At 49.3% G+C, this 14,303-nt stretch overlaps 1 protein-coding gene across 2 annotated transcripts in view; it reads left to right on the plus strand.

Moving 5' to 3' along the window:
• The window catches only part of NUP214 (nucleoporin 214), a 60,550-nt gene that overhangs the window by 25,139 nt on the left and 21,108 nt on the right, over positions 1-14,303 (plus strand). For both annotated transcript variants that reach the window (XM_063144468.1, XM_063144469.1), the window contains exons 21-25: positions 2,219-2,302; positions 2,896-3,147; positions 6,600-6,755; positions 7,832-7,940; positions 13,364-13,439. In XM_063144468.1, the coding sequence (XP_063000538.1) occupies positions 2,219-2,302; positions 2,896-3,147; positions 6,600-6,755; positions 7,832-7,940; positions 13,364-13,439 (677 nt within the window). The remainder of the gene's footprint in view (positions 1-2,218; positions 2,303-2,895; positions 3,148-6,599; positions 6,756-7,831; positions 7,941-13,363; positions 13,440-14,303) is intronic.

Raw genomic sequence — 14,303 nt, forward strand, 5'->3', positions numbered from 1 at the left:
ACAATATAAAACAGAGTATTATAGTAGTTCGGTCACAATAATATATTTTAATTGCATTTCCGTTAATTAATCAGGATATAAATTATAGCGGTCTGTATCCTAGACCAGGTCATTGCCCTCTATTGCAGTTCTAAGCTGAGCTGCTTTAACTGCGAACCTAGCTATGCTTAATAGAATAAACGTAGATGAATTTGTAAGTAGGTAACTAATTTTATCCATACCATTGAGATTGGCTGCTTGTACTAGGTGTCTCTTTAGATATTTATCGCCAGGGCTTCTATAGAGTTTACAGTATAGTATGTAATGGATCGTGTCCTCCACCTCCAGACTTCCACAGATGCGTAAGCGTTGCTCTCTGGGGATGTTCTTCTATCTCCCGTCTCTAAAATGTGCTTTCATTGTCTAGAAACACAAATCAATAATGGCTTTATGGAGAAATGGGGACGTAATTGCTGAGAGATATTTCTCTTCCCAATGAGCGAATTTTAAGCAAGGAAAGCTAGAAGAGAATCTCGATATTCTAATTGCGTCCATGTCCAGCTTAGCATAATATTCCTGTAGTCTGTCTTTAATAATTTTGGGGCTGTGTTGAATATCAGATACCACGACCATTTTAGGGTCAAGGCCAGGGTTCTTCAAACTGGATTCGCAACGGCTCAGCCAGTGGTTTTTAAAGGGGAAATTTCCCTGCTCCGTTACACGAAGAGTTAACAGTCTGTTAGATGTATATTTCAATTTAACATAGTAAAAGAACATCGTTCGCCAGATAGAATATATTATTGGCATTACCCCAAATTCTGCCCTTATATAGCTAGTGGCCATACCTGGAGAAAGAGCCAACTTTGTGTGTTACACGCACACTCGGCGAAGCTCACAGTATAAATACATCGCCGTTGCCTACCTCCTCCAATCTAATCACGTACTGTGTGAAGGACCATTTTCTTTTTCTCTTTTTCCCGAGTGTATTTTTTAAACCCTCGTGTGCAGTGTGAAGTTATGAAACAAATTTGCAAGTGCAGTCATAACCATAAAAACGCAAACCTAGCCGCCGCCGTGAAACGTCTTGGTGCGCAGCTAAAACGACCTTAGCTTTTAAGTGTTTCGAAATGCAGTAACACCACAGGGGTCCAGAGATGCGGCGTGATGGTGCCGGTTGGCGGATGCGTTTTCTGAAGGGTTGACGAAAGGGCGGGGGTGTGTGCAGGGAAATGAGCAAATAGAAAAATCGTCTGATTAGCTGTGCGCAATAACTATTATTATTATTATTATTTATTTATATAGCACCATCAATGTACATGGTGCTGTACAGAGTAAAACAGTAAATAGCAAGACCCTGCCGCATAGGCTTACGTTCTAATAATCGGGCTTTAGTGGGCAAGAAGAAATAAAGGTCTTGCCTTCGGTGCTGGTATTTGGAGTTGCGATCGGGGCAGGACACGGAAGAACGGGCTCATGTTACAGAAAGCCAGATTCCGGCTGGACATCAGGAGAAACGTCCTGACTCTTAGAGCAGTACGACAATGGAACCGCTGACCTAGGGAGAATACTTGTTCTTCTTTTCTCCAGGCTAAACGTATTTAGTTCCTTCAACCTTTCCTCATAGGGCTTTTCATATCCGGGATGAGAATATGGCCCTCTTGGTGTGCTAGCCAAGACGATGATCAGGGGTCTGGAAACAAAGCCCTAGGAAGAGAGACTGAAACAACTGGGCCTGTTTAGCCTGGAGAAGAGAAGATGGAGGGGAGACATGATAGCACTCTAAATACTTAAAAGGTTGTCCCACAGAGGAGGGCCAGGATCTCTTCTCCATCCTCCCAGAGTGCAGGACGCGGAATAACGAGCTCAAGTTACAGGAAGCCAGATTCCATCTGGACATCAGGAAAAACTTCCTGACTGTTAGAGCAGTACGACAATGGAACCAGTGACCTAGGGAGGTGGTGGGCTCTCCCACACTAGAGGCCTTCAAGAGGCAGCTGGACATCTATCTGTCAGGGATGCTTTAGGGTGGATTCCTACGTTGAGTAGGCAGTTGGACTCGATGGCCTTCTAGGCCCCTTCCAACTCTACTATTCTCTGGTTCTATGGATTATTCTGAATGCATTTTAAATGCATTTTTTTGTTGTTTGTTTGTTTGGGGGCTGAGCTAAAGGAACTAATCCGAGACCCTTTGGACAATTCCTTATTGCATCAATGACTTAAGACTCCTTTTCTCTTTCAGCTAAACTCTCCCCCGTGAAGCAGGCCCAGCTGAGGAATTTCCTCGCAAAGAGGAAGGTGCCACCCGTGAGGTCAACTGCACCAGGTATCCCACAATACCGTATTTCTTTGATTGTAAGACACCATCGATTGTAAGACGCACACTAATTTCAGTACCACCAACAGAAAAAAAAAAACCTAAGACACACCCGCGATTCTAAGACGCACCCCGTTTTTAGAGATGTTTATGTGGGGGGGAAGTGCATCTTAGAATTGAAGAAATAGGGTTCTTGAAAATACTTCTCAGGATGTAGCAAAAGCTCCGCTCTCCGTCTCTGCCTCTGCTGCAGCCCTGATGGGTTGGATCACTTGAGAGTTTGGGCACGTCTGCGAATTTTGGGAATGCCCCTCCCTCCTATTTCTCAGTGGCCTGGTTCTGCTTACATTTCCGTTGGCACGAGATCACGGAGTTCGCTGTTAGAGGGAGGAACTGGGACTCTCGCCTGTATTTTGAAGAAATTGGAATCCTTTTTGATCGCTGGGACATTGCAGAGGGGACTCTGAAGTGCCCACCTCCAGTCCCATGGGGGTCCAGGCCTCATCCCTCACACACCCCCTTTGCCCCCCACTAATCATCTAACCATTGGGGCCACAGAACTTCCATCCCATCATCCTCCCTCTTTCTCTAAACGTTTGCAGCCAGCCTCTCCCAGTCGGCCTTCCTGTCCTTGAGGTACGACGAAGACTTGGACGACGTGAGCTCCGCCTCTTCGGTGGCCCCGTCGCTGGAGAACGAGGCTATTCAAGCCCCGGATCAAGAGGAGGAGGAGGAGCTGGCCCCGATCCCGGTGCCTCGCCACGCCCCCGTCGTCCGGACCCCCTCGATTCAGCCTGGCCTCCTGTCTCAGCCCCTGCCTCTCGGCAAAGCCCAGGTCCCTGTGGGCGCTTTGAGTGAGTGGACCCTGGAACCTCTCCCCCATTTCCGCGTGTTTTTTCTGCAGGATTTCTCTCCGGCCGTTCTCTGGGAGAGAGGCGGCTGAGTTAAGGTGGACCGTCAGTCGGGTCCAACCCAGCTGTTTTCCCGTGGGTTCGTTTTATTTATTTATTTGTTTATTTGTTTTTTTATTTGTTTATTACATTTTTATACCACCCAATAGCCGAAGCTCTCTGGGCGGTTCGCAAAAATTAAAGCCATAATAAAACAACCGACGGTCTAAAAACACAAATACACAATGCAGTATAAAAAGCACAACCAGGATAAAAACCACGCAGCAGAAATTGATACAAGATTAAAATACAGAATTAGAACAGTAAAATTCATAACTAGATTCTCTTTCATTGGGTCTAAGCCAGGGGGCTCGTGTGGCGCAGAGCGGTAAAGCAGCAGTTTCTGCAGCTGAAACTCCCCCCACGGCCTGAGTTCGATCCCAGCGGAAGCTGGTTTCAGGCAGCCGGCTCGGGTCGACTCAGCCTTCCATCCTCCCGAGGTCGGTAAAATGAGTACCCAGTTAGCTGGGGGAAAGGGAATAAGGGCCGGGGAAGGCAATGGCAAACCACCCCGCTATAAGGCCTGCCAAGAAAATGTCAGTGAAAGCTGGCGTCCCTCCAAGAGTCAGTAATGACTCAGTGCTTGCACGAGAGGTTCCTTTCCTTTTTTTCAAGCCAGGGGTGCACACCTTTTGGGCTATGCGCCCTTGCATGCCTTACACATGCGCGCACACACACCTTGTCGCCCTCACCGCAGAAGCAACAGCATCAGGATACTGAAGCCCAATCCAGCCACCCTACTGCAGTTCCCCCCCCCCACTTCCCAAACAAGCATTTTCCTGTCCTGCCATAAAGCCGGAACCTCATTCCTAGATCATCCCCAGAAGTAGGCAGGAACCTTTAAGCGGTGGCGGCTCCGATCTCGGTGGGGCTGCAATTCCATTCCGGGTTTTAGTCAGAACTAGCCAGAGCTCTCCACAGTGCTGAACCCTGTCCCCCGAAGTGAGTTCAACACCTTGGATAGCTCCTTTAAAGTTCTCTGTGTTCCTGACTAACACCTGCAATGGAATCCTGTCCTGCTCCTCTCCATGGTTGTCCCACAGAGGAGGGCCAGGATCTCTTCTCGATCCTCCCAGAGTGCAGGACACGGAATAACGGGCTCAAGTGACAGGAAGCCAGATTCCGGCTGGACATCAGGAAAAACTTCCTGACTGTTAGAGCAGTGCGACAGTGGAATCAGTTACCTAGGGAGGTTGTGGGCTCTCCCACACTAGAGGCCTTCAAGAGGCAGCTGTCGGAGGTGCTTTAGGGTGGATTCCTGCATTGAGCAGGGGGTTGGACTCGATGGCCTTGTGGGCCCCTTCCAACTCTGCTGTTCTATGATTCTATGAATCACAGCTCCTCCAAAATCAGAGCCTCCACTGCCTTCACCCTCCTATATTTCATTTGTCTGTTACATTATTTAAAACATTGCTATACCGCCCCTCATTGAACCAGATTCGGGGCTGCCGTACAATGATATAGATAAATATTTAAAACCTGATGCGATAAAATGAAGCCCTGGCATTGGACAACTGTAATAAAGGGCAGTAAATAAAAATTATGAGGCGGACTATAGAGTAGCTTCACAACAACCTTGTGAGGTAGAAAAGGTTGAGAACCATGAACTGGCCCGAGGCAAGATTTCTGCCTTAGCAGGGATTTAATCTCAGGCGTCCCCAATCCCAGCCTGGCATTTTAACCACTACATCATACTGGTTTGCTGGGTAGGGGGGCCGGGTGTGAACAGGCAAGCAAAGGAGGTTTTTAGAAGAACGAATAACCATCTGAGAGAGAGAGAGAGAGCAATACAGGCCCCCCCCCAAAGATTCAGTAGGGTCTGAAAGCGATTTAACTGCTGGAAATGTCGAGAATATTGTGCTGATTTCATGCCTTTCGTTGAGTTTCGGGAAGAGGTATTAGTATGTTTACAACGGGTGTGATTTAAGCTGAGATTGGCTCCTCGGGGCTGTGGTTGCATTTCTTAGACAACTCTGACATAGGTAAACCATAAAGCCCTTTATGAGAAAATTGTTAGTGGCTGTAAAAAACTACCACCACCCTTGTTCCAAAACCCCGAGAATCTAATGGACCATTACCCACGCTGGAACAGTTGAGGACAGCGCTTTCCGTCGCCAGAATGGATACATTAACTGGATTAATCCGTCTTTTGGAACGGAAATTGTGATGAGCTGTTGCAGCGACGAGTCCCTTTCGCGCACTGGAATAATTACGATGAGTGTTCTCGGAGGACCGCTTTGCTTTCGGTTTGGTGGTGTGTCATTGCAATAATAATAATAATCGGGGGGAAAAATAACTGCACGCTCGAACAGGGCCTCAAAGCCGTGGCCCAGATCCAGGCAGCCGGAGGACACGTTCCATGCGCCCAAGGGCATTGTGGACTTGAGGTTCTCAAAGACCGCATCCCCTACACACACACCTCTGGTACCACAATAGAATTTTTGGACCCAGGAAGGGGTTTCAAACGCAGCTTGTCATATGGCGTGGAGAGATCCGATATTTGAGATGTGGTTGGGAATCAAATCCCCGACTGGGCTTACCCAAGACATTGTGAGCAGCTGAAGTAGCTTATCTATTTATTTATTTATTTATTTATTTACTACATTTTTATACCGCCCGATAGCCAAAGCTCTCTGGGCGGTTCACAAAAATTAAAGCCATAAGAAACATAATAAAACAACCAACAGTCTAAACACAAATACAAAATACAATATAAAAAGCACAACCATATAGGTTGAAATACGGAATTAAAACAGCAAAGTTTAAATTTAAGTTAAATTAGGTATTAAAATACTAAGAAAATAAAAAGGTCTTCAGCTGGCGACGGAAGGAGTACAGTGTAGGCGCCAGGCGGACCTCTCTGGGGAGCTCGTTCCACAGCCGAGGTGCCACAGCAGAGAAGGCCCTGCTCCTGATAGCCACCTGCCTCACTTCCTTTGGCAGGGGCTCATGGAGAAGGACCCCTGTGGATGACCTTAGGGTCCGGGCAGGTACATACGGGAGGAGGCGTTCCTTCAGATAGCCTGGCCCATGCTATCCATGGCTACTAGTCCTGATGGCTCTGTACTACCTCCAGTATCAGAGGCAGTAAATCTGTGTGCACCAGTTGCTGGGGAGCATGGGAAGGAGGGTGCTGTGGCACCATGTCTTGCTTGTGAGCTTCCTGTGGTGGGCCACTGTGTGAACAGAGTCCTGGACTAGATGGACCCTTGGCTTGATCCAGCAGGGCTCTTCTTATGTTCTTACGTCAGCTGTGCTAGGCATTGTGGTCCTAAAGATCTGGGGGGCATCTGGCTGAGAAAGGCTGGTTCATAGTAACTGAATGAAATATGCCCCCTTCTCGCCCCCCTTTGCAGTATCCACCCCCAAAATCATCCCCCAGGGAGCAGACAGTACGATGCTGGCAACGAAGACGGTGAAGCACGGGGCACCTGCTCCTTCGGTCACTCTCCCAGCACCACAGGCAGCTGCCGAAGCAGCCCTCAGGCGACAGATGGCCAGCCAGAATCCAGGTACAACCCCAAAGACGGCAGCCGGATCAATAATACAGCTGATGGAAATTCCTTGATTTTGTTGATTTGTTACATTTATATCCCGTCTTTCCTCCAAGGAGGCCAAGGAGGCCAAGGCGGTGGGTGTGACTCCTCCTCCTCCTCCTCCCCTTTCTCCTCGCAACGCCCCTGCAAAGTAGGTTAAGCAGTGACCAGGTCCGCACGGCCGCGGAGGGAAATTCAGCCGTCGTGGTTTTATTTTCCTTTCCGCAATCTTGCGAACCCGGCCTGAGCCAAAGTCTCGTGCTGAGTTTCACGGGCTGAATCGGCAACTGGAACCCGGTTTCCCGAGTCTCCGTTCGAAAACATTGAGCCAGCAGTAAAGCCGATAAACGTTTGAGATACCAGAATTCTTTTGTGGCGGTGAGGCACGCTGGAAGCCGTGCGTGATGGGGACACTGAGGCCTTTGGAATGGCGCAGGGTGGATTTTGTTGAGAAGTGGCAGAATCATAAAGCCGCAAAAGACTTTCTCTAACTCGGTAGCCCTGTCATCTGAAGTCAGGAGCGTGGAGCAATTCCGTGATTATTAGGGTTTTTTTTCAAAGTAGTATTAATTTTCCACACAAAAAAGGACAAATGAGTATGTAAATGGGGTGGAGATAATTACCTCAAGTTTAAGTCGAGCTGTCAGCAGAGGGTGGTGCACGTAACGTATTTCCGCTTTTTACTTCACAAGCAAAAATAGGAGTGGGATTGATTGGCTGCTCGGACCATTTCTTTATGTTTCCTCCTAAAACCAAATTGTATTTAGCGTCTTTTCCCTCCTCCGCATAAACTGAGGACAGGCTGTGACAGACGCTGCTGGGTTTGTCCCTGACCTGCATATAAAATCAAATCGTACCATATTAGGGCCTTTCCCAGCCCCGGTGCCCTCCAGACGTGTCGGGCTGCAACTCCCATCATTCCCAGCGGGTGGGGGTGATGGGCATTGCAGTCCAACACATCTGGAGGACGCCGGCTTGTGGGTCAGCGCAGTCTGGTTTCTTGCCTGTTGCCGACGGAACTAACGCGTCCTGTCTCCTTTCTTACTTAAAAGCCGCGAGCGCATCCTTGACCGAGTCGACTTTGAAGAACGTCCCTCAGGTGGTGAACGTGCGGGAGCTGAAAAGCAACACCTCTCCTCCAGCCGTTTCGGCAGTCATAGGGTGGGTAGAAGGCTTTTCTCCCCTTCTCTCTGCCTTCCGTATGACCTGTTTCGCTTTACGCCATGCTTGCTGGGATGGTTCGGCAGTCGGTGTTTTGAAAAGATGCAGTGATGGCCACCAATGTGGAAGGCTTTCAAAGGGTAAATTCCTGGAGGAGCAGGCTATTGAGGGCTACTAGCCCTGATGGCTGTGTGCTATCTCCAGTCTGAGGCAGCAAGCCTGTGTGCACCGGTTGCTGGGGAACATGGGCGGGAGGGTGCTGTTGCACCATGTCCTGCTGTGTTGGTCCCTGGCCAACGGCTGGTTGGCCACTGTATGAACAGAGTACTGGACTAGATGGCACAGTTACAAGATGGGGGGTACTTGGCTCAGCAATACTACAAACGAGAAGGATCTTGGAGTTGTTGTTGTAGATCACAAGCTGAATATGAGCCAACAGTGCGATATGGCTGCAAGGAAGGCCAATGCTATTTTGGGCTGCATTCATAGAAGTATAGCTTCCAAATCACGTGAGGTACTGGTTCCTCTCTATTCGGCCCTGGTTAGGCCTCATCTAGAGCATTGCGTCCAGTTCTGGGCTCCACGATTCTAGAAGGACGCAGACAAGCTGGAGCGTGTTCAGAGGAGGGCAACCAGGATGATCAGGGGTCTGGAAACAAAGCCCTCTGAAGAGAGACTGAAAGAACTGGGCATGTTTAGCCTGGAGAGGAGAAGATTGAGGGGAGACATGAGAGCACTCTTCAAATACTTACAAGGTTGTCACACAGAGGAGGGCCAGGATCTCTTCTCAATCCTCCCAGAGTGCAGGACACGGAATAACGGGCTCAAGTTACAGGAAGCCAGATTCTGGCTGGAGATCAGGAAAAACTTCCTAACTGTTAGAGCAGTGCGACGGTGGAACCAGTGACCTAGGGAGGTTGTGGGCTCTCCCACACTAGAGGCCTTCAAGAGGCAGCTGGACAGCCATCTGTCGGGGATGCTTTAGGGTGGATTCCTGCATTGAGCAGGGGGTTGGACTAGATGGCCTCGTGGGTCCCTTCCAACTCTGCTCTTCTATGATCCGTCATTGCACTTCTTACGTTCTTCTGTTTTATGTGCTCTCGTGGGGTTGTGAGGCTGAGCTGGAGTGTGTGTGTGTGCGTGTGCAGCAGCTAGGTTTGCGTTTTTATGGTTATGACTGCACTTGCAAATTTGTTTCATAACTTCCCACTACACACGAGGGTTTAAAAAATACACTCAGGAAAAGACAAAAAGAAAACGGTCCTTCTTGGGGTGTGTGTGGGGGTTTCTTTCAAGAAATTCTCTAAGCCACACACACGCACTTAACCTCTCCTCTTCCCAGCTGCCTTCCCCCAGTGTCGGTTTGCATTGGAGAAGTGACGGACGGGGTTCCCGCACGCAATGCCGGCTGTCCATGGATGCTCCCACCCTAAATGGTGAATTGGCCGTGCTTTTATTTGTGTTCACCCCCCTTTTTTCCCCCTCCTCCCTCCAAGTCTGGCAGTATCCTCCAGATCTTTCCCGCGTCGAGGCTTTTTACATCATGCAAAGCCAAACCAAAAGGCAATCTCCTTGCGACTGGCGTAAGATCTCCCAGCGTTTTGGCCATCTGGCCGCACCGTCTTTATTCCCCCTGCTGCCGTGGAAAACATCTGCTCTGTGTCCTCTTGCTTGCCAGCCAGCTTCATTCCCCACAGGAGTTTTGCACACGTTTCATCTGGCGACGAGGAGTGCGACCGTTGCAGTGCGTGATCCCGGCACATGGCTAGATCAAGGGTTAAATATCAATTAGGGCCAGGGATGGCCGGGCATTATGGAGAGCTGACGCACGCTACCCGCTGAGGCCTCGTCTGTTATTATTATTATTATTATTTATTTATATAGCACCATCAATGTACATGGTGCTGTACAGATAACACAGTAAATAGCAAGACCCTGCCGCATAGGCTTACAATCTAATAAAGTTGTAGTAAACAATAAGGAGGGAAAGAGAATGCAAACAGGCACAGGGAAGTGTAAACAGGCACCGGGAAGGGTGAAGCTAACAGTATAGAGTCAGAACAAGCTCAAAGTTTAAAAGCTATAGGGAAAAGAAAAGTTTTTAGCTGTGTTTTGAAAGCTGTGATTGAGTTGGTAGTTCTCAGGTGTTCTGGAAGAGCATTCCAGGCATGAGGGGCAGCAGAGGAAAATGGACGAAGCCGAGCAAGGGAAGTGGAGACCCTTGGGCAGGCGAGAAACATGGCATCAGAGGAGCGAAGAGCACGAGCGGGGCAATAGTGTGAGATGAGAGAGGAGAGATAGGCAGGAGCTAGACCGTGAAAAGCTTTGAAGGTCAACAGGAGAAGTTTATATTGGATTCTGGAGTGAATTGGGAGCCAATGAAGAGATTTCAGAAGCGGAGTGACATGGTCAGAGCGGCGGGCCAGGAAGATGATCTTAGCGGCAGAGTGGTGGACAGAGACCAGCGGACTGATGTGAGATGAGGGGAGGCCAGAGAGGAGGAGGTTGCAGTAGTCCAACCGAGAGATAACCAGTGCGTGAACGAGAGTCTTGGCAGAAGAGACAGACAAAAATGGTCGAATCCTGGCAATATTATACAGGAAGAAACGACAAGATTTAGCTACTGCCTCGATATGAGGAATAAAGGAGAGCGAGGAATCAAATATAAAGTGTGTGTGTGGCAGCGCGTAGTTAAATTATGGAACTCCCTACCACAGGATGGAGTGACGGCCACCAATTTGGATGGCTTTAAAAAGGGGTTGGATAAATTCCTAGAAGAGGAGGCTATCAATGGCTACTAGCCCTGATGGTTGTGTGCTACCTCCAGTATCCGAGGCAGTAATGAGATAGTCCAAAGACACAACATAAGAGGAAAAGGGATTGGGAGGGAGGAGGAAAACGCCAAACTCAGACACCAGTTTTCAAAGTTCTCATAGGTGTTCTTCCTGGCAGGAAAAGGTGAAGCGAGCTGGAGCTGCAACTGTTCTTTCTTTGGCCGATGTATGGAGCCATGTTGGCATCCGACTTGCCGTGGTGTTCTTCACGGGAGGCAGGGGGTGCAGCCTCAGTGGTCCCTGGTTCTCTGGCTGATGGCTGCAGCCAGACTCTGCGGTCCCAGGAAACTGGCCATTATTTTTTAAAACAAACATTTTGACCTTCCCATTTCGCAAGGACGGTTTTATCTGCCGTTCCAGCCACAACAAGTAGCACCTCCCGGCGTGCCGGCCTTGAATCTTCTTTGCCTTGGCAGCTCTCTGAGGCAAGATAAGAGAGCGCTGTTTAGCAAAACAAGCCTAGCTGGTGGCCGGCTGTTTTGCCTGGGAGGATCCGGGCGCGAATAAGCTAGTAAAAGCCCTGACAACTGAAGTGTTTCTGAGTTGCACCGTGCACAGACCATCCCTGATGTCTCGTGTGTGTTTTAGCGACAAGGATTTCTTTACCGCTTTTACCTGCTGTTTTTATCTCGTTGCCCATCTGCTGTTTGATGCGTTGTGGTTCTTCGTGGCGTGTAAATTTCATCCGTTTTTTGACAGATTCATTCTGTCCGCTGCCTTGAGGCCGGTTGGTGAAAGGCAGGGTTTCAATCGCGTAACTAAAATAAAACTCTTGCTTCTTCTTATTTTAAAACCGGGGTAGCTGCCTCTGGCACGGATTTCCTAACTTCCATGTTACAGTCGGCTTTAGCTTATAGGATCATAGAATAGCAGAGTTGGAAGGGGCCTACAAGGCCATCAACTCCAACTCCACGCTCAATGCTGGAATCCACCCTAAAGCATCCCTGACAGACGATTGTCCAGCTGCCTCTTGAAGGCCTCTAGTGTGGGAGAGCCCACAACCTCCCTACTGGTTCCATTGTTGTACTGCTCTAACAGTCAAGAAGTTTTTCCTGATGTCCAGCTGGAATCTGGCTTCCTTTAACTTGAGCCCGTTATTCCGTGTCCTGCACTCTGGGAGAATCGAGAAGAGATCCTGGCCCTCCTCCGTGTGACAACCTTTTCAGTATATGAAGATTGCTATCATGCCTCCCCTCCATCTTCTCTTCTCCAGGCTAAACATGCCCAGTTGTTTCAGTATCTCCTCATAGGGCTTTGTTTCCAGACCCCTGATCATCCTCGTCGCCCTCCTCTGAACACGCTCACGCTTGTTTCGGTTGTTACCCACAACATGTGTGAAGTCCAGGGATCGAACCTATAACCAACCTAGCTGAAGCTAAGAAAGCCTGGCTGTGTTCTGTGCCTGGATGGGAGACTGTATGTAAATGGATGAGATAGGTTCTCCCCAACTTCTGGTGCCCTCTCTATGTGTTAGACTACAGGTCCCATCTCCTCCAGCCAGCAGCATACTGGCTTGGAGAGGCGTAGTGCTTCGGAGAAATTTTAGGGGCCCGCATTCTTGTGGTGGGTGGAGCCAAAAATGCCAGCATATTTTCACTTAAAGCTCTTATAATTTATTTATTATTTATTTTATTACACTTATATACCGCCCCCATAGCCAGGGCTCTCTGGGCGGTTCACAGAAATTCTAAAATTAAGATAAAAACGAGTATACAAAATTTAAAATTCTAAAACACAGAACATACACACATAAAGCATTAAAAACTGTTTTTAAAAATAAAAATAAAAATAAACGTGAGTGATTAAGATGTGCCGCCCTATGCCTGGGCAAAGAGGACAGTCTTAACCTGGCACCCGAAAGATAGCGTTGGCGCCAGGCGAGCCTCGTCAGGGAGATCGTTCCGTAGTCTGGGGGCCTCCACCGAAAAGGCCCTGTCTCTCATTGCCACACTCCGAGCAGGCACCCGGAGGAGGACCTTAGATGTTGACCGTAGTGACCGGGTATATTCACATCAGGAGAGGCGTTCCGTCAGGTATTGTGGTCCCAAGCTGTGTAAGGCTTTATACGTCAAAACCAGCACCTTGAATTGGGCCTTAGAAGAGGCACAAAAGCCGGAGGAAACCATCGCATGATTGACGGGGCGTGGGGGACAGGACAGGGCCTTTGGGGGAACCCCGATGAACGGATTTGAGCCCCGTGACTTAAGGGAAGGACGGTAGCTCAGCCATGGAGCACCTGCTTTGCCCACAGAAGGCCCCGGCTTCAATTCCTGTCATCTCCAGATACTGCTGGGAAAGACTTCTGTCTGGATCCATGGAGACCCGCTGCCCATCAGTATAGACCAGTCTTCCCCACCTTGGTGCCCTCCCTTGCATCAGCCCCCATGGCCAATGGACAGGGATGATGGGAGCTGTTGTCCAAGCCCACTGGAGGACACCAGGTGCAGGAAAGGCTGGTGTAGACGACACGGAACGAGGTGGGCCAGTGCGCTGGCATGGCGGGATCCGGCTTCCTGCGTTGCTGTGCCTTCAGCGCGCATGAGTTCTGTGGGGGTTGTTTGGGCTCTGAAATCTCTCTCCCTCTTCCAGATCGTCGGTTCCTCAGTCTGCCGCCCAAGCCGTCCACCAGGTTCTGGCAACAGTAGCTACAAATCAAGCTAATCAGGTATTGCCATTCGCTTGAAGAAGAACAAGAAGGGGGGGAAATCACTGCAATGGTGGAGTTCGGACATGTTGTGCGGGGCGTGCCCCCCTAAAAAACTCAACCGTTGAGTGGAGTTTTCACACTGTGTTGTCTGACCTGAGCCCGGATCTGCTCCTGTTATTGGCGTCCGTGCCCCTCTCCGTATCTTCATTTTGCCTCCTGAATCTGCTGTTTATCTCTCAGCTTTCAGCTGCTTACAGACGTGGCCTCCCCGGCCCTGATAACGAGGACTGTATCATTCTGGAAGGCTGAACCTAAAACAACACAAAGCCTTGTGGGGAAACAGGGAAGGTCATCCGTGCCTCCTGTGGGTCTCCTTTTCGCTTGCGCCCTTTTCTAAACAGCGGGGCGGCTGTCGCCCGGCCTTAACCCACCTCACAAAAGCCCGCTGCCTTTTGGTCACCTCCGTCAGATGAGACTGGGGAATAGAGAAGTGGGACGGTTGGATAAACTGCTGCGTTGGTTTGAGCGATTTCTGCCTTTTGCTATCCGTGCTTTGGCAGCAAATAGCGCTTGAAGTGGGAAAGAGCTTCCCAAACATCAGGGGTGCGGCACCTTAGGCCCTGGGGGCCAAAACCGGCTCTCTGGGATTCCCCACATAGCCACGCCCCCTTTCCCACATAGCCACACCCCCTTTCCCTGCAGATCATGTGTTTGAGTTCTGATTTTGGCTGGGAGCTAACTCTTCCTCAGTGTACCTCGTAATGCCTCCAATTACTGTTGACCATCTGGCCTTGCGTGGTTATTATTATATTTATTTATTTATTTATTACATTTCTATACCGACCCATAGCCGAAGCTCTTTGGGCGGTTTACATAACGTTA

This window comes from Elgaria multicarinata, chromosome 19 (assembly GCF_023053635.1).
Source record: "Elgaria multicarinata webbii isolate HBS135686 ecotype San Diego chromosome 19, rElgMul1.1.pri, whole genome shotgun sequence".
Classification (NCBI taxonomy): Eukaryota; Metazoa; Chordata; class Lepidosauria; order Squamata; family Anguidae; genus Elgaria; species Elgaria multicarinata.